Source organism: Brassica rapa, chromosome A01, assembly GCF_000309985.2.
Source record: "Brassica rapa cultivar Chiifu-401-42 chromosome A01, CAAS_Brap_v3.01, whole genome shotgun sequence".
Taxonomy (NCBI): domain Eukaryota; kingdom Viridiplantae; phylum Streptophyta; class Magnoliopsida; order Brassicales; family Brassicaceae; genus Brassica; species Brassica rapa.
In genome coordinates, this window is record NC_024795.2 from 15,620,662 (window position 1) to 15,640,418 (window position 19,757).

General features: G+C 36.7%; 3 protein-coding genes across 3 annotated transcripts; 1 reads left to right on the forward strand and 2 right to left on the reverse strand.

The window, feature by feature from the left end:
• Nucleotides 1–515: 515 nt before the first annotated feature.
• On the reverse strand, nucleotides 516–15,401 carry LOC117127920. The gene is made up of 2 exons (XM_033278941.1): nucleotides 3,635–15,401; nucleotides 516–3,523 (listed from the first exon to the last, which is right to left on the reverse strand). The coding sequence occupies exon 1, from the start codon at nucleotides 7,309–7,311 to the stop codon at nucleotides 6,127–6,129; it is 1,185 nt and encodes a 394-aa protein (XP_033134832.1). The 5' UTR covers nucleotides 7,312–15,401; the 3' UTR covers nucleotides 516–3,523; nucleotides 3,635–6,126.
• LOC117126718 lies at nucleotides 7,833–8,372 on the reverse strand. Its single transcript, XM_033275637.1, has one exon. The coding sequence runs from the start codon at nucleotides 8,370–8,372 to the stop codon at nucleotides 7,833–7,835; it is 540 nt and encodes a 179-aa protein (XP_033131528.1).
• Nucleotides 15,402–15,528: 127 nt separating the features above from the next.
• LOC103873146 (xyloglucan endotransglucosylase/hydrolase protein 31) lies at nucleotides 15,529–19,757 on the forward strand. The gene is made up of 4 exons (XM_009151575.3): nucleotides 15,529–16,537; nucleotides 16,972–17,072; nucleotides 17,241–17,458; nucleotides 17,596–19,757. The coding sequence occupies exons 1-4, from the start codon at nucleotides 16,339–16,341 to the stop codon at nucleotides 17,954–17,956; spliced, it is 879 nt and encodes a 292-aa protein (XP_009149823.1). The 5' UTR covers nucleotides 15,529–16,338; the 3' UTR covers nucleotides 17,957–19,757.

Consider the following 19,757-nt stretch of genomic DNA (forward strand, 5'->3'; position numbering starts at 1 on the left):
TCAGCTCGAAATTCTGCTTCTGGATCTCCGGAAGCTGAATAGCTGATCTGTTGGAATAGTACTCATCTGGGCGATTGTAGTCGGCCAGTGGTATCGATCGAACGTCCTCATCTACAGGTTGAGCAGCTCCTGTAGTATTAGCATCAGGGATTACAGTCCCCTGAGCGTCTATTTTCTGACATGTTGCATTACGCAGATGACCGTCCTGGTCATACAGGTTTCCGTTCTCGTCCTGTGTTAGAATAATAATGTTTACCATTTTTGATGACACGGTATCGATCGACGTACGCGGTGTAGTATCGATCGTTGTCGAACGATTGGGATCGATCGATGATGAAGGTCTGGTGTCGGTTGACGGTTGGTTGTGCGTATCGATCGACGACGAAGTTGTTGCGTCGAGCGATGTGGAACGTTGACCTCTACGGATGGTGCGTTACAAGTGAGCAGGATCGTCTGAGAACAGCAAGTCTTTCTCCTTGTTGCTTCTGGTACCGCTGGACATGCACCTCAAAAGACAAGAAAAAGATTATTAGAAAGGGGGTAGAGAAAAGAATAAGAATCAATAAAACTAAATCTAATGGCGATCAAAGCTCCCCGACAACGGCACCAAATTTGATACCACTCAAATTACCCTAAGGAGTGTTACTCTCATCAAAAGAGGTTCAGTTGTAGTACTTAGGGATCGAATCCACAAGGAGCTAGAGAACAATTAAATCTAGTGTTTATTAATTCTAAGGGTTGTAAATTGTTTAAATGATATATCAATAGTAACAAGCAAAGTAACTAGTAAACGTAACTTGGTTGGAAATGATATTAGATGCAAGGCCACTATTCAGGTGTTGGAGATTATAATATCTATATATGCCTAATTGTTGCATGCATGATATGTTAGAGCTCAATCGCTTAACTCAGTGATCAGCTGTCGCATGTTTCACTGGTTAACAGGCTAGATCTCGTATCTCAACGGTTAGTATGTCGACAACGAGAGAGTGTCGATCGATGGTACATTGGGAAGTCGACCGATACACCTTTGCCAACGTCGATCGATAGTCAGTTGAGGACATCGATCGACGGGTTCTAGCCAGACCTATACGCGAGTATGATATGCCCTATTAAGATACTAAATTGGCGGTTAGCCCTCTCTAGCAGTCCTAATATGATAGATAGATGTCAGGATGGGATAACAAGGGTGCTTGAATATACAATCCTATAATCAAATTTTAGTTAGCAAGGCTAAAACAAGCAATGAATACAAATCTATCATGAGTATCACAACACGGCAGATCTATAGTTTGGGGCTAATCCCACAAACCTATCTGAACCCTGGATCTAATAATTGAACTACTCAGACATAGCAAAGCAATTCATAACAATGAAGAAATAGAAACTCATAGTATAGCTGAAAAGAAATGGTAACAAGGAGTTCCAATCAATCTTCTCTCCAAAACTTGTAAACTCAAACTCTGAAACTGAAAAACTCTGAAGAAAACTCTCTGAAAAACTCTCTCTGCCGGCAAAACACTTATGCAGTATATAATCTACTAGGTTAAAAACTCGTCAGGGCATTTTCGTAATTTGGCTTGGCCTTGGGTTTTAAGTCTGTTGAATCCAAAATGTCGCGTGTCTGATGTCTCGACATCGATCGATGGTACTTTTGTACATCGATCGATATTAATCTTCATCTGTCGAGGCATCTCCTGGTATCGATCGTCAGCACAAATGTGCATCGATCGATTGTTCTTCCTCTCGTCGACCTCTACGTGGTCAGCTCGGGTGAAATGTCCTTTAAGCTCCAAAATGCTCCAAAGTCATAGTTTTACTCCGAAATGCACATGAACCTGAAAACATACCTAGAAGAGTAGAAAACATAGATATATATATATATATATATAGTAGAACACTTATATACCATGGATGAAAACGGGTCAAATCCAAGGTATATCAATTGACTACACCTAGAGCTACAACTTTACCTCTACAAAACTGACTTGCTTCATTAGAAGTTTGTGGACTCCATCCAGCTTTGCTTTAACTTCATCCAGTTGTTGCATGTCCATGCTAGAAACTGATTTCCTCCTTTTATGGTCAGTGTTCTTGGTACTGTTGCTAGATACCAAAATTTTCTATGAGTATGGTTGCTTCTTATGGGTTTCTGGTGTTGAAGTTCCCTTCACTATGTCTAGAGCCATCTTGTAGACCAAATCGATGCCACTGAAGAAAGTACTTAGTAGTTGTATTTGGTTACATCCATGATGAGGAAAATCACGATGGTAAGAGTTGAATCTAATCCATGAGTCTCTGAAAGACTATGTAGACTTTTGAGTGAATGTAGAGATCTTATTTTCCAAGTCTTCAGCTCACGCATTGATACCATTTAAATTACCCTAAGGGGTGAATTACTCTCTCAAATAAGAGGTTCAATTGTAGTACTTAGGGATCGAATCCACAAGGAGCTAGGGAACCTATTAAATCTAGTAATTTATTAATTCTAAGTGTTTGTTGTTTTATGGTTTTAAAGTAAATAGCAAATCCTAATTGAGCAACTCTATTGCTCGACTAACAAGATGATTTGGGGGTGTAACTTATTGGAAAGGTATGAGATGCAGGGTTTATATTTAGGTGTTGGAGATTATAATCCTATAGATGCCTATCAGTTGCATGCATGATATATTAGAGCTCAACCCCTTAGACACAGTGATCAGCGATAGCAATGTTTCACCTTTCACAAATATCAATCGATTGTCAGAAGAGAGTATCGATCAATGTTTCTATTTAAGCCTTAGGCGTAAGTTGATAATGCTCACTAGCTTTCTAGTTCAGCGGTAGCCTTTTTCCAGTTGTCTAGTATGACAGATTAAGTTCAAGACTGGATGGTCAAGGATGCTTGACTCATGCTGATTCCTAGATTCAATATTCTAGGTAGCTAATCTAGAACAAGCATTAAGACCAATCAATCAATGAATACCACAACTTAGCAATCTATAGTTGGGGCTAATCCCTTTAACCTATTTGAACCATGAATCTAACAAGTAAACTACTCAGACATAGCTAAGCAATTCATGACACCAAATGTAAATAAAAACTGCATAGAATAGAATAGATGAATTAATGGAGTTCCAATCACAAATCTCTCTATGATCTTCTCTCCCAAAACTCTCTGCTGAAAATAAGAATACAAAGGTGGCTTAAAGCTCTCTTGCCTCCTAACACTTTGGCAAGTATATATCTATTAGGTTAAAAACTCGTCAAGTGTAATCTTGTAATTTGGTGAAGTCTTGGGTTTAAAGTCGACTGGAACCAAGTCGTGCTTCCGCGTCTCGACATCGAGCGATGGTACAGGATGTAGATCGATCTTAATCTTCAATCGTCGAGGCTCCTCTTCTGTATCGATCGACGACAATGGATGTGCATTGATCGATTGTTTCTTGTTTCGTATCAACCTCTAATGGTCAGCTCAGATGAATACTCATTTAAGCTCCTAAATGCTCCATAATCATCACTTTACTCCAAGATACTTCTGAACCTGAAAACATACCTAATAGGATAGAATATATAGTATATAGATAGTGAAATACTTATATACCATGGGTGAAAATGGGTCAAATCCATGGTATATCAACTCCCCTAGACTTACCCTTTTGCTTGTCCTCAAGCAAAACAAACAAGCAGTCTCTCTGAAAGAGGTTTGAAAACAGCAGGGACTTGTAGATATCAAACATAGAAACCATCACCTCTACAATTTCGCAAACCACATCTAAAGTCCTAATCACAAAAGCACATTATGCAATATCCTAACTTAGCAATCAAGTTCAACTAGTCTACATCTTATCAAATCCTCTCTGACATTCCCCTCTACTAACCTCATTTCTTAGAATAAATATAAAAGTGCATGCTTTACCTTGGAAGTATCGATCACATGATGCAAGGATTTCAGACAAGTATATGGAACTGCAGGTAAAAGTTAGTTCCTAATTTCTCTCTCTCTAATTTCTCTCTTGAGCTAAAGTCTCCTTCCATTGCAGGATCAGTGACCAAGATTGGACAGGCTTCCATGATTCAAGTCTTGATGGTGGTTGCCACCAAGCCATGTTCACTTTTTTTTGACCTATATCCCAAAATTCTTTGTGAAGCGAGCCTTGAAGATTGCCGCCTCCAAGTCCCATTCGAATTCTTTTTTTTTGAATCTTTATGAAGCAAGCCTTAATGGTTTTAACCACCAAGTCATGTTCATATTCCACCTAACTAAACCCTAAGTCCTATTTAAATAATAAATATTGGATTTTTTTTAAATAAAAACTAATACTAATACTAAGTACTCTAGGGTCGAAATAGAGAGAGAAAATTGTGATAAATAAATCTACATAAGCCTTTACCTTCCAGACTTGTCTGAAGAATCCGATCTCATGTATACCAAGCCCCAAGACAAGCGGTTATGTTAGGTTTAGTATTGAAGGTCAGCTTTTGTTCCTTCAAACAATCAAGGCAAGTGTGTATAGTTGAGAGGTTGATCCACTTTAGCATCTTAGTACTAACTGCAATCACTAAATCTAGAATGGTGCTAAAGAGTGGTTAGACATTCAAGTAATAAAATCATAGTCCTTTTCACACAGCTAAGCATAATTTATAAAAAATCTTTTTATTAGAATCAGAATAAATCATATCAGTAAACCTCCCCCCATACTTAAATTACACTGTCCCAGTGTAACACAGTCGGAGTTATGGTGGAAATAAATCATAAGTACAAATGTAACAAGTTAGGAAGATAAACCTGACCGCAGTGGGAATCGATCGATGTCGACTTCTCGTCCACGATCGATATGTTGGTAACCATCCTACTTGGGTCTGCAATAAATCTGAAAAAATAAAAACGAAAGTAAATACCAATAACTAAGAAAACAAATTAAAATTACCTAATAGTGGATTGCCTCCCACTCAGCACTTTGTTATAGTCATTTAGCTTAACTTTGGAGGTATGTGGCTAGTTGGTGGAAAAACAGCTAATTGTTGGAAAACAAGCATCCACCTCATCTCTGCACATTCTGGACCAAGCTGCAATGAAACTTATTGTGGCCTCATCATTTCTGGTCCATCTCTCATCCATCTTTTGTACTGCATTTGAGATATTATGTAGCCTTTCTAGGATGTCTTCAATGCTGAACTGATACCATCCTATCTTGCTGTAGGCGTATTCTGATAGCTCGTTTAGTTGCTCCTGCATTGACTCCATGTGGTTTGGTATCAGCTGCGCGTCGTCTGGTATGGACGTGGTATCGTTCGATGCGACGAGGTGTCTATCGATCGTTGCTGGTGTAGCACTGTCGATCGATTTGGAGTGTGCTCCGTTAATCGATGCTGATATCTGGTGTTGAGATGTGAATTGCCTTTGAATGGCTTTGACTTCCTTTTGTAGCCATTCTACTTGGCTATCTAGTCCACTGATTTTGACATCGAATGGAAATTAGATGTCATCACACCGCTTCTCAAGTCGGTCCTCCAAGGTGTCTATAGCTTGGTAAAGCTTTGATGTAATCTGATCAACTGCCTCTGCTGTGTAGGGAAGATGTTCTGTAGGTTTCTTGTCGTCAAGCGATGTCATGCCTAACCTATCGATCGAGTTAAACCTTCTTCCTGAAAATCGTGTTGATCATTGAGCTTACCAATGTCCTTCTGAACATTCATCATCTGTGTAGACAAGGTGTCCAAGTAGCGCATGTTAGGTGAGGTGAAACGGTCGTGCATATCCTCATACGATTTCAACCTATCCTCTATTGTTGCGAACCTTGCGTCGATCGATGTGATATTGTAGATATCGATCAATGTGGCTGGTTGGGGGTCATTCATGCGAATGGTGTCTAGTTCTTGCTGTATCAGATCAATTCTCGTGCTCAACCAGTGCACGTTGTTGTTGAGAGGGTTGTAAACGTTGTTAATCCTCGTGTTGATGTATGCGATCTCCCATTCATCCTTCTTCTCTGCCAAACTTTCCGGTTCTGCAGGAATCTGGGATGTATGTGGCTTGACGTCGATCGATGTTCCTTTGTTGGTGTCGATCGATGTTCCTTTGTTGGCGTCGATCGATGTTGATGTCGTAGCTTCTTTCACAAGGTTGTGCTGCATACTCTCAATCTATGTCCTCAGCTCTGCCATACATCTGAAAAGCTCATTGTAACCTCTTTCCAAAGGCTGATAAGTGTCATCTACCAATGTCTTCAGTTCATCTCCAAGGTTTTTCTGAGTTCCACAAATACCAGTCACCATCTCATTGATCTCATCCTTGGTGTAGATCTCTGGTGCCAGTGTTGTAGGTATGAAGGTAGTGGCATGTTCTGAAAGACATATCTGACCCTCTCCAAATAGGGATCCTCTCTCCAAAATTTTCCTGATGTCATCCTTGGTAACAGGAATCATATCACTAGTTGCACTCCTTGCATGTCCAGACTCGTCTCTGTAGACTCCATATTCGTCCTTCTGTTCCCATCTGAACTTTCTGATTCCATAGCAGTCATAAGCGCGACGTCCACATTCATAACGCCTATCGATCGATGGTGAAGGTGCTTTATCGAGCGACGTTGGTGTTACCCTCTCAAGCGATGTAGAAGCAACCTCGTCGATCGATGCATGGCTAACAGGTTTGCACGTTTGGTATGAACCAAATCCTATTGTTGTAGCCTTTGGATATACGTCTAGAACAGTTGGATTGTTGTCTGGGATGCTGCGTTGCTGCGTAAACAAGTTGTCTACTCCATTGGCCAACTGAACAATATCTGCTATGTCCTCTCTGGATACTTGTAGAATCCTTCCATCCATAGCTCTTGCATGGCCATCTTGGTCCCTGAAAATACCAAATTCATCAGGCAATAGAAAGTCATAATCATTACTCATACTCTTAGTAGATAAAGAAAGTTTAGGTTTAGAATGAGTATCAGTCGATGTTGATACAGAGGTATCGATCGATGGTAGACGTTTGTCTGCTGAATTAGGGTTTCTAGATCGAATGCTTCTCATGGATGATCCTTCCGATTTGTGTGTGGGAGTATTCATCTTTTCTGCTTCTGTTTTGTGAGAAGTACTCCTGGGTGCAAAACTCCTTATATAGGTGTTGGTAAACCTATTTAGACTAGGAATATTCCCTTTTTCATTTTCTGAGGCGGCGGCTTTAATATCGATCGATGTACCAGGCGTGGTATCGATCGATGCAGATGATCGTTTTGCTGGATGAGGGTGGGAATCGACCGATGCTGAGTAGTTGATGTCGATCGATGGTGTAGGCGTGTTGTTGAAGGAATGGGTTGAATATCTTTCATCCTGCATAGCAATCTTTGTAGCTCTTTCCTTCCAGTAATCCTCATCATACTCCTCAGTAGGATCCTATTTGGATGAAAGAATCACAGTCTCCACTACAAAACTTTCATGGAATCCACTATCTGCCCAACTGCCTATGGAATAGTCATCTCGTCCGTTCTTGTTGGGTTGTTGAAAGGCAAAGTCTGGATAGTACTAATCTGGTAATGTGGAGTGGTCTACCGGTTGCATCTCGTCGAGCGATGTGGGATAGCGTTCATCGGTCGTCGGTGACTCATTGGAATCGATCGATGTGACAGTGTGAGTGTCAATCGATTCTGAGTACTCGGTTTCGTAATCTGCTCCACAATGACATGCTGCAATGTAGCCAAGATTCCAAGCTCCACGAGGTTGACCTGTTGTCTCACAACTCGAACTAGATCATAGTGGACGCCTGGATCTATATGTGTCTGACATAATCTGTTTGTGTTCATGTCACATACAGCTCCAACTGTAGCTAGGAAAGCTCTTCCAAGCAGAAGTGAAGAGTTTTAATTAAGCTTGATGTCCAGGACTTGAAAATCTACTGGGACAAGGGTGTTACCAATCTGTACCTCAAGGTCTCTTATGATGCTTCCTGAGCTCCTTTCTGAAAGATCCACGAAGGTGAAAGATTCTGATGAGGGCTCTATTTTCAGACCTAGCTGGTTTGCCATAACCTTAGGTAGGATACTGACTGATGCTCCTGTGTCACAAAGTGCATAGGGAAATTCAATACCCTTTACCAGAAATGGTATTACAAACTTCCCAGGATCACTCTTCTTCTTCAATGTGATCCTTAGTTTCATCCTTTCCCTGACATGATGAAACATTCTCCTAATGTCCTCCTTAGTTTCCTTAGTCTCCTTGAAGAACATCCACAACCGGTGTGTGAAATAAACTTCATCAAATTGTTTCTCCACTAGGATTCTGAGGACTCTCTTAGTGAAACCATTCATGTTCTTCTCATTAGCTTCCCTCTTAATGTTCTTAGGAGTTTTCTCCTTCCTTTTTCTTAACACTCTTCCCTCAGTTGCCTCATCAACTTGCATAGCCTCTGGTGTAGTGTCTGAAGGGTTGGTTGTAGGTTCTGGTAGGTTTGCTAAAGGTTTAGGTGGTGGTCTGAGTGCGTTGATTCAGTTACTATCAATTGATGGCAATCGCACTCGGTGGGTGAGAGGTATCAGTCGATCGATGGGAGGTGAGGGGGGTCGATCGATGTCGGTCTCTCTTTGTCGATCAATGTCTGGCTCATGCGGTCGATCGATTTTGACGTAGAGAAGGGAGGGTGGGTGAGGGTGTTTTTCTGCAAATTCCTCATAAGTCATGATTTGAACTGCACTACACTCCGCAATCGATTCAGCAGATGACGTCGATCGATGTCTAGAGTAATCCGTCGATCGATCTTTGTCTTGGTCTGTCGAGCGATATGCATCCGTTGACATCGGTCGAGACCAGTGTGATCCGCAAACTCATGGAGCTTTCGACTTCGAAGTCTCCTTCTCCAAGCTTCTCATGCTTCACCACTTGCCTGAAATCATCATCTAGGATGGCATTCACGTGGTGTTTTGCTTTCTCAACTCCTACCTCTCTAGCCAAGGCTTCTTGCCTCTGTACAGTGTCTCCAGTCTGAGCCACTTGCATTTCAAGCTTCCTCACTTGAGTTCCTAAGGTCTCAATTCTTGTGTTCAGACTGTTGTAGGTAGAATCTATCTTTCCATTGAAGTCCACAGTTAGTTGCTGTTGTCCTTCCAGAACTCTGTCAAGTAGTGCATCAATCTTGTTTTCCTGAGTCTGTGGTGGTGGATTCTGGTAGTATGAGTTTCCATAGCCTCAGCTGTTGTTGCTGAAAGGTTTCTGGAACTGTGAACTCTGGTTACTCCTCTGACCATTGCCATAGAAGTTTATGTTTCCACCCTGGTTTCCAGATCTCTGAAATCCAGTACCTCCAATGTAGTTCACATCCTCTTCTCCTTCCATTTCTACAACTACTTCTCCTTCAGCTGAATAGACATGCTTCCTAAGAAGCTCATGAACCACATCTAACTTTGCTCTAACTTCGTCCCTCTGTTCCTTTCCTAGGGATGCAACAAACTTCTTCCTCTCAAAGTTAGTGTTCTTGGTGCTGCTGCTGTTTGCTAGATTTTCTATCAGTCTCGTAGCCTCCACCGGATTCCTGGTGTTGAACTTTCCCTCGCTAGCTGTATCAAGAGCCATTTGATACCTCAAGGCGATACCTGTGAAGAAAGTGCTTAGCAGTTGCACTTCATTGAATCTATAGTGTAGACAGTCTCGCTGGAAGAACTTGAATCTGATCCACGCATCTTTAAAAGACTCTCCAGTCTCATGCGCGAACGTAGCAATTTTGCTCCTCAAGTCTTCAGCGCATGCCTCATCAAAGAATTTTTGCAAGAAAGCATTCTTGATGTCGGCCCAGGATTTTAGAGATCATGTGGGTAGCTACTTAAGCCAGTGCATCGCTTCTCCAGTTAGAGTATACTTGAAGAGCATGACCAATAGGTAGTCCTCAGGGACTCCATCCATACGAATAGCAGCGATAAGATCCTCGAACCTCTCCAGATGATCCATAGGATGCTCGTGCGATAACCCAGAGAGGATAGCTGCGACACGAGTGTATAGTACTGAGGCTTCAGCTCAAAATTCTCCTTCTGAATCTCTGGAAGGCGAATAGGTGATCTGTTGGTGTAGTACTCGTCTGGACGATTGCAGTCGGCCAGTGCCTTTGGTGGAGCAGCATCTTCTACAGGTTAAGCAGCTCGTGTAGTATCAGCATCAGGGATTACATTCCCCTAAGTGTCTAGTTTCTGACCTGTTGTATTACGCGAATGACCATCCTGGTCATACAGGTTTCCATTCTCATCCTTTTCTGAGAATAACAGTCGCAACCATGTTCCGCGACTGAGGATCGATCGATGTAAGCGGTGTAGGATCAATCGATGTCGAACGAGGTATATCGATCGACGATGAAGGTCGGGTATCGGTCGATGGGTTGGTGCGAGAATCAGTCGACGTTAAAGCTGCTGCGTCGATCGATGTGATAAGTTGACCTTTGCGGATCGTGCATTCGAGGTGAGCAGGATCTTCTGAGAATAGCAGGTGTTTTTCCTTGTTACTTTTGGTACTGCTGGGCATGCACGTGAAAAGAGAAGAAAAAAATTTTGTGTCAGAATGGGGGTAAAGAAAAAGAAAAGAATTAATAACACTAAATCTAATGGCGATCAAAGCTCCCCGGAAACGGCGCCAAATTTGATACCACAATTACCCTAAGCAGTGAATTACTCTCTCAAATAAGAGGTTCAATTGTAGTACTTAGGGATCGAATCCACAAAGAGCTAGGGAACCTATTAAATCTAGTAATTTATTAATTCTAAGTGTTTGTTGTTTTATGGTTTTAAAGTAAATAGCAATCCTAATTGAGCAAGTCTATTGCTCGACTAACAAGATGATTTGGGGGTGTAACTTATTAGAAATGTATTAGATGCAGGGTTTCTATTCAGGTATTGGAGATTATAATCCTATAGATGCGTATCAGTTGCATGCATGATATATTAGAGCTCAACCCCTTAGACACAGTGATCAACGATGGCAATGTTTCACTGATTAACTAACTAGATCTTGGATCTCAACTGTCGTATATTGATCACGAGAAAGTGTCGATCGATGGTCCTATAGGGATATCGATCGATACACCTTTCACAAATATCGATCGATTGTCAAAAGATAGTATTGATCGATGCTTCTAGTTAAGCCTTAGGCGTAAGTTGATAATGCTCACTAGCTTTCTAGTTCAACGGTAGCCTTTTTCCAGTTGTCTAGTATGACAGATTAAATTCAGGACTGGATGGTCAAGGATGCTTTACTCATGCAGATTCCTAGATTCAATATTCTAGGTAGATAATCTAGAACAAGCATTAATAACAATCAATCAATGAATACCACAACTTAGCAATCTATAGTTGGGGCTAATCCCTCAAACCTATTTGAACCCTGAATCTAACAAGTAAACTACTCAGACATAGCTAAGCAATTCATGACACAAAATGTAAATAAAAATGCATAGACTAGAATAGATGAATCAATGGAGTTCCAATCACAAATCTCTCTATGATCTTCTCTCCTAAAACTCTCTGCTGAAAATAAGAATACAAAGGTAGCTTAAAGCTCTCTTGCCTCCTAACACTTAAGCAAGTATATATCTATTAGGTTAAAAACTCGTCAGGGGTAATCTTGTAATTTGGTGAAGTCTTGGATTTATAGTCAGCTGGAACCAAGTCGTGCTTCCGCGTCTCGGCATTAAGCGATGGTACAGGATGTACATCGATCGATCTTAATCTTCAATCTCGAGGCTCCTCTTCTGTATCGATCGACGACACTGCATGTGTATCGATCGATGACACTGCTTGTGCATCGATCGATTGTGTCTTCTTCGTATCGACCTCTAATGGTCAGCTTGGATGAATACTCATTTAAGCTCCTAAATGCTCCATAATCATCACTTTACTCCAAGATACTTCTGAACCTGAAAACATACTTAATAGGATAGAATATATAGTATATAGATAGTGAAATACTTATATACCATGGGTGAAAATGAGTCAAATCCATGGTATATCACGCATCATCAAAGAAGTTACGCATGAATGCATTTTTATGTCAGTCCAGGATGTAAGAGATCCTGGTTCCAGCTTCTTAAGCAAATATGAAGCATCTCCAGCAAATGAGAACTTGGAGAGCTTACATAACAAATAGTCTTCATGGACTCCATTGACTTTATTAGCAGATACTAGATCCTCGAATTGCTCCAACTGATCCATTGGGTGCTCATGTGAGAGACCATGGAATGGCGCTTGTCCCACAAGAGTGAAGTAAGCAGGCTTGAACTCGAAATCGTACCTTTGGAAAGCAGGGGACGAATTGCATATCTGTTGGCATAAAATTGATCTGGAAGATTGTAGTCAGCCAACTTTCTGGGTCGAGTAGCCTCACATTAGCTGCAGCATTCTCAACTTCATACAAGCTTCTGCTTCTGGATCAGGGATTCTAGCCCCCTTATCATATATCCTTCGACCTGTTGTGTTACATAGGTGAATCCTCTGGGTTACGCAAGGCTCCATTCTCATATCGGGTTAATACTAGAGGTGTGACCATGTTGTTAACTTGCGGGCTTGTATTGATCAATGCTTCTGAAAAAGTGTCGATCATTGTTTGCCTACGAGTAGTGTCGATCGGCGGAGTTGTTTTATCGATCGATGATGATCGCTTTCCTTTGCGGATTGTACGCTCGAGTTGACAAGGGTCTGATGGTTGTAAGAGATTTATTTCATTACGGCTTCCGGTGTTGTTGGACATGCACCAGGGAGAGATCGTTTTCCTTACTGCTTCTGGTATCGAATCTAGCACTTGTGGATCGAATCCACTGGGAGTGGGGGGACACAGTAGATCAGCTGAATAGTGATATCAAGCTAGGAAAAGATATGTTAAGACAGTTAATATTAATAAGCAGTAGAAAAGATAGATGAGATGTGTGTTCACAGATAAGATAGAAGTTAGACTTTCAGGTTAGGTAATCCAAATTATAATCTAGTTGCTATGTGCATGTGAATAATCAATCCTAAAACTCAAATTCTAACGTAATATATCCAGCTCTCGCTGTGAGTCTACGTGTTGAAATTCTATGTCCACGCTCTTGCGTGTCACACTCAAATCGATATCGATCGATGCACATATATAGTGTCAATTGATACTCTTCCAAACAAGCTTTAAGCTTTGATCAATAAGTTCACTAAATTGGTTAGGCCAGCAAGTAATCGCTCGTGTCTAACAACTTTGCTCAAAAATATTGCTATAAGGTATGAGTATACTCTCGTAGTTGTCAACTCCTAAATCATTATCGTAGTTAGCTACTCTAGAATGCAATCAATAAGTACTAACTCTGTGAATGACGTCAATTTATCACCTTAGCAGTTCAATCAATAGAAAACATCCAAACGTAAAAATTTAAACCGGATCCAACCCGAAATAATAATTATAATGAAATAAAAGGAATTTGGAAGTTAAATAAGACCAAGAAGCAATGACAACATTATATACTTTCTTATGTACTAATTTAATGTTTTATTAAACTTCTCTGATGTTAAATAATTTTCTTGATTCAAGATTTATTAATGATATATTTTCATAATAATATTTTAATTAAAATGAATTATAAACTACTACATAGTAAAAATAAAAAAAAAATGTAATAAGATAACGATGAAGCTTGATTTGTTTTTGACTAAACATATGTACGGTGACAATAATAATATTAATTTTATATGAGCAAACATGGAAATGTATATATCAAACATGTGTTTGATTTTCGTATAACCAAACACATAAATACCAATCATGACAAAATCCTAAATTTTGATTTTTGTTAATTTAATAGCTTTATCATCATACTTGTCATCAAATTATTTTTTTAAATACTATTAAATACGTATGTTTACTTTTGTTAGGATTTTTTTTTTAAAGGAAAAAAAATCTATTTTATAAATCTTGTTTTTATTTACAATTAAAAAAAGAAAAACTATCCAATAATTTTTTATATTTTTGGTTAGTATTATAGAAAAGGAAAAGTATTATCATATAAACTTTTACAATTATCTTCTGTTTAGAATTTCAGAAAATTATTATTGCTATCAAATAATTATTTCTAGTTACTATTAAATAATTTTAAATTATGATTTTTACAGTTCATATCAATACTATTTTTACACTTCATTTTTAATTAAATAATTTTTAGTATCATGTTCGTCATCAAATTTTCTACACTATCAAATAACTTCTTACAATTCTCTTTTGGTTAGGAATTAAAAAATATGACACAAATCTCTTTTTTTTTCGGATTTTCTTTTTTAAGGAAAAAACCTATCAAATATTTTATTACAGTTTTTTGGTTTTATAAAAGAAAATTAAAATTACATAATCTTGTATAATTATTTTTTTCTAGGATTTAGAAAATAAAAATACTATCAAATAATTATTTCCAGCAAATATTAACTATTTTAAAAACTTTCTATTTTGAAAATTCGTTTCCCCAATATCACTAATATTTTTAATTAAATATTTTCATTATCATATTATTTTCAAAATTCCTTTTCTCAACATCACTAATATTTTTAATTAAATATTTTCATTATCATATTTATCATTAAATTTTTTAAGTAAAAATTACTTTTACAATTCTATTTGGTTATGATTTAAAAGGAAAACACAATCTTATTTGGTTAAGATTAAAAGAGGAAAAAGTTATTTTCACATAATGATAGATTTTTATTAATACATACACAATGTTTCTTTTTGTACAAATGACACAATCATATCATGTGAAATATTTGAAGTAATTTTTGGTTTATAAATTTTTAACACAAAATTATCTATTAAAAAGAATAGTTAGTTATTTATAAGATATAAGTTACTTTAAAAAAATTAAAAAGGAAAATTCCAACTATAATTTTTTCTTGTTTTTTAAGATTTTTATAAAACTAATATATTTCGAATTAAAAAAATTATCTTTAGTTAATTATATATTGTGTCTTATACATACAAACATATATTCCTCATACTTACACATACTTATGTACGATAAAAACATCAAAATTTAAAAAACTTGTGTTAGCATCATAAGATGTAATAAGGATGATAAAAAAATTGAGCTGTTTAAAAAAATTAAAAGAAAATACTCAGATAATATTTTTCTTGTCAATGCTATTTTTGTTAAAATAATATGAGGAATCTTAAACCTAAATAGATGTGAAAATAATATTAATTTGGTTTGTATTTTTGTAGCATACATTTATCTGTTAAAAATGAAAGTTAGTTATTTATATGAAAATAATAAGAGTACTTTTACATTTTTATTTTCTTAGGTTTAAAAAAAGGAATATCACTAATTTTATAGTTAGTTTTTCTATTTGATTTTTATTAAATAATTCTTGTACTTGTAGGATTTTATAATTCATTTTTTTTTAAATAAATATTTTCTCTTATAATATCTTTCTTTAGTATCTTTAAAATGAAAAATATACAAAATATTTTATAAAGATAAAAAATACTTTCAAATAGCTTTTTACAATTATTCTTTGTTTATAGAATTTTCAAAAAAATAAATTTACTATCAAATATTTTTAAAAGATTATAAAAAGAGCCGTACAAATATAATTGTAAAAGGCTATGTGATAGTAATTTTCCTTTTCTTAACTCCTAAAAAGAATAATAAACTGTTTTTGTAATAATTTTCCTTTTCTAGTGTCAAAAAATGTAATAATAATTTTTTTTTTCTAAATCTTTTTAAATCCTAATAAAAGAGAATTGTAACATATTTTTGACAAATGTTACAATCTTAATAAATTAATTGACACATGTTGTAATCATATTAATTAGGAAATTTGAAGAACCAAGCTTTATATAATAAGATAAGTATATATTTTTTTATGTTTAGCTTTTAAGTTTTTAATTTTATTTCGTATATATCTAAACCAATTTTGTATAATCTAAATCCAAACGATATATAATTAATTTATGGATTCTAGGATGTAATACAAAACCGATCTGAAACCGATGTGTTATATCCAAACTCAACCCATACTAGTAAATTTACTAGAATGTAACCTAGGAATTGTTATAAAATAGAACCAAAATCTGAAATATCCAATCCGAAGCCAACGTCCAAGTTTTAATATTACGTATTTACGTACTCCATCTTCTTGATTAATTCGTTTATTATGCAAGTTGACATGAAATCTTCATATTTGGTAAATGGCATGGGATATTGGAATCAATCTATAAGGCCCATCCAATCAACGGATAACAGACACTCACTTCTGTAGCTGTAGGACCTACAGACTCTCTATTTAAACACCACCTGTGTTCTCCGTTTTTCTTCATTCATTCATAAATCTAATTATTCTCCCTTTTGTGGTAACCACTCAAAAGTTCTACTACCTCACTCTCCATATGGCTTTTCTTGTTATTCTTCTAGCTCTCTTAGTGTTCTCCCATTGTGGTTACAGCCAACGTTCTCCTTCGCCAGGATACTACCCCAGTTCTCGAGTACCGACTTCACCATATGATCGTGATTTTCGAACTCAATGGGGATTTCAACACCAGCGCAGAGAACACGATATAACCACTCTTTGGCTCGACAAAGCTTCTGGTCTTGTTCTTTCTTTTTTTTTTCTTTTTTTTAACTCAATCTTGTTCTTTCTTTTTCACCTTTTTCGTGTGCATCCAAATTTGTCGATTTATTGGTCCATATTTTGTGTCCATGTTATATACGTCTAAAGTATTATATGGTATTCATTTGAAAAAGGAACAAAGAAAAATGATATGAATGTTTTTAGCAAAAAAAAAATATGAATGTTAATTTGATATGAATTGATTTAGGTATGTGACGATTTGTTTCTTTGTCGAACCTCCCGCACTTATTTTCCTGATGTTATTTAATTCACCGCTCGTCTTGAAAATGTGTCGGCAGCTTATAGTATTTATGATATTTTATTTCCAATTAATTATTTTAATCAGTATAATTTATGCTTTTGTCGTATATAATAAAAACACTGTAATTAATTTAAATGTGATTATGAACAGGGAGTGGATTCAAGTCTATCCGTCCGTACATATCGGGTTACTTTGGTGCTTCCATTAAACTTCAATCAGGCTACACAGCTGGAGTTGATACGTCTTTCTTTGTAAACCCACACCCCCCCCCCTCCCCCCCCTAAAAAAAATCCCCCTTGAAACTATCCAATTAATCTAAAAATAATATATATATATATATGTATATATATATAGTTACTGACTTAAAGAGTTACAAAGACACAAAATTTCATATAATTTTTTTTTTGTTGGATTTCTAGCTCTCGAACCACCAAGAGCATCCTGGAGACCACGACGAGGTTGATATCGAGTTTCTAGGGACAACGCCAGGGAAACCTTATAGCCTTCAGACTAATGTATTCGTTAGGGGAAGTGGTGACCGAAATGTCATCGGGAGAGAGATGAAATTTAACTTGTGGTTTGATCCTACTCAAGATTTTCACCATTACGCAATTTTGTGGAACCCTAATCAAGTAGTGTAAGTTAAAAACTATTTTTTCTATACGTACAGAAGAACCGTTTATACCAATTATATCCATCTTTTTGAGAAACAAAATACATCCATATGTTACGTTTGATATACTAATTAAATGGTCAATTTTTCATATTATATAGATTTTATGTAGACGATGTACCCATACGTACGTATGATAGAAAGAATGAAGCTATCTTCCCTACAAGACCTATGTGGGTGTACGGATCGATATGGGATGCATCAGACTGGGCCACGGAAAACGGGAGGATCAAAGCCGACTATCGATACCAACCATTTGTTGCGCAGTATAGAAATTTCAAACTAGCGGGATGCACGGCAGACAGGTCTAACTCATGCAGACCACCATCAGCTGCACCTACGGGGAACCGAGGACTGAGCCAGCAACAAATGGGGGCAATGGCATGGGCACAGAGGAACTTCTTGGTCTATAACTATTGCCATGATCCTAAAAGAGACCATACGCAGACACCAGAGTGTTAAAACAAACAAACAAACAACCAAAAGAAGAAGGTTTTAATACTTATTTTGCATTATCAATTATACGTTTAAGTTAATAATAGGAGGTATTGAGACGGGTCCACACTGGAAACTGGAGTGCAGCAGTTGAGCGTCCCGTCCTCCATGATTTGAGATTAAAAAAAGGTTTTTATAATCTTCTTTTTTTCTATTTGTGATTTTTTAATAATTGTTGAAATACTGTGTGATATTTTTAATATATGGTATTGTATAGTTGTGTAACCCCAAAAAACAAAGAGAGTGGTTGGCTTGAACTTTATGCTGGATTATATATTAACATGTGAACCTACAATCGCCATAATAAGGATAGAAAATAAAAAGGACAAACACTGAATTGTAACAACGCAGTCTAATGGTTGATTAGTGAATGACAAATTGATTTACAAAATAGTTTTGGCTGATGAATTTTAGCAGCAACAATATGCATATATATATATATATATATTGATGGGTTATTTTTGACAACCTCAAATAACGATCTACCGGTGTACTTTCAATGTGGCTCATGGAATAAGCGGTTAGGCAGATATTTCATTTCTAAACGGTTAATTAGGCAGATTTTATTCAACACATACAAACAAAATTGATGGGTTATTTTTGCAAACAGAGTAGGAATGTTTTTTTTTTTGGTATTGTAAAAGGAACGGTAGGAAATGTTGCGTAATATATCGTACTAGTGTTACCCGTGCATACGCACGGAAATATTTTTTCTACAAATAAAATTAGTTTACATTACATACATATAATTAACATGTAAAAAGTTAGCCAAAAAAATTAAAGTTAGCATAAAAGCATTAACACATTTATCACTGATTAACGAAAGTTAGATCTGTTAAAAAGTTAAGAATGTAAAATAATTTGAGTAATCAAAATTACTTTATATGTAAGTTTGAAAATATGTGATTTTTATATAGATGATACATTATACATCAGATAAGACTGAAACATCAAACATCTGTTAGTTACTCTTATCAAAATGGCATTGTGAAAGAAATCTATTCTTAAGTTCCAAAAAAAAAAGTTCTTAATTGACATATCTGGTAAATTTTACCAGATTTATCAACACTTACACAATCACAAAGGCATATTATTAATTGACACTTACACTGGCTCAAGAAATCTGGTTTTGGAAGTAGCGACTCCATTCAAAGGTGGTTTGCAGCTCCATCTAGAAGAATTACATGGGTCTTTGATAGCTCATTTACTGTTTCTTTTGTAACATCCTCATCTGATGTTCTAATGCCTGAACAATATGTTAGAAATGTTTTGAGTACAACAAAAATCTATCTTAACCACAGCATGAATATAGTTGGAAAACCCGAATCTAATCCAGTGACATCTTCAATTTGTTTCCAGCAAAAAAAAAGGTGAAATAGTTGAAGATATGTATAGACGATGGAAGAGATGTGTCTAAACCTTTACCAAATGCAACTACTTAGAATCTATGAATCAGATAAATAGCTTTAATAAATGACCTAAGAGAGGCTAGGGGAAGCTAGGAAATGTGAATTTCATCGTGAGTTTAAGCCGAAACGGTTTAGAGATCGAGGGTTTTGGATGACAAACTGAGGATTTTTAGTAAGATAGATTTGTGCTATTTTGAATTAGCGTTTTAAAATTGAAGGAGTATACTCATGTACTGTTTTCGATGGAGAGTTTTATTATTTGTTTGTAAAATCCAAGAGATTAGGATAGGAGTATGGAAAATAAATTAGTCTGCAAAAAAATAAAAATAAAAATAAAAAATAAATCTAGATGAAGAAAG

Bases quoted from the DNA above. Each gene is read 5' to 3' on its own strand.
- LOC117127920 (XM_033278941.1), bottom strand. From the start codon at position 7,311: ATGCAGGATGAAAGATATTCAACCCATTCCTTCAACAACACGCCTACA.
- LOC117126718 (XM_033275637.1), bottom strand. From the start codon at position 8,372: ATGCAAGTTGATGAGGCAACTGAGGGAAGAGTGTTAAGAAAAAGGAAG.
- LOC103873146 (XM_009151575.3), top strand. From the start codon at position 16,339: ATGGCTTTTCTTGTTATTCTTCTAGCTCTCTTAGTGTTCTCCCATTGT. The intron at 17,073-17,240 runs GTAAACCCACAC...TTGGATTTCTAG, and splicing joins GAGTTGATACGTCTTTCTTT to CTCTCGAACCACCAAGAGCA. The intron at 17,459-17,595 runs GTAAGTTAAAAA...CATATTATATAG, and splicing joins TGGAACCCTAATCAAGTAGT to ATTTTATGTAGACGATGTAC.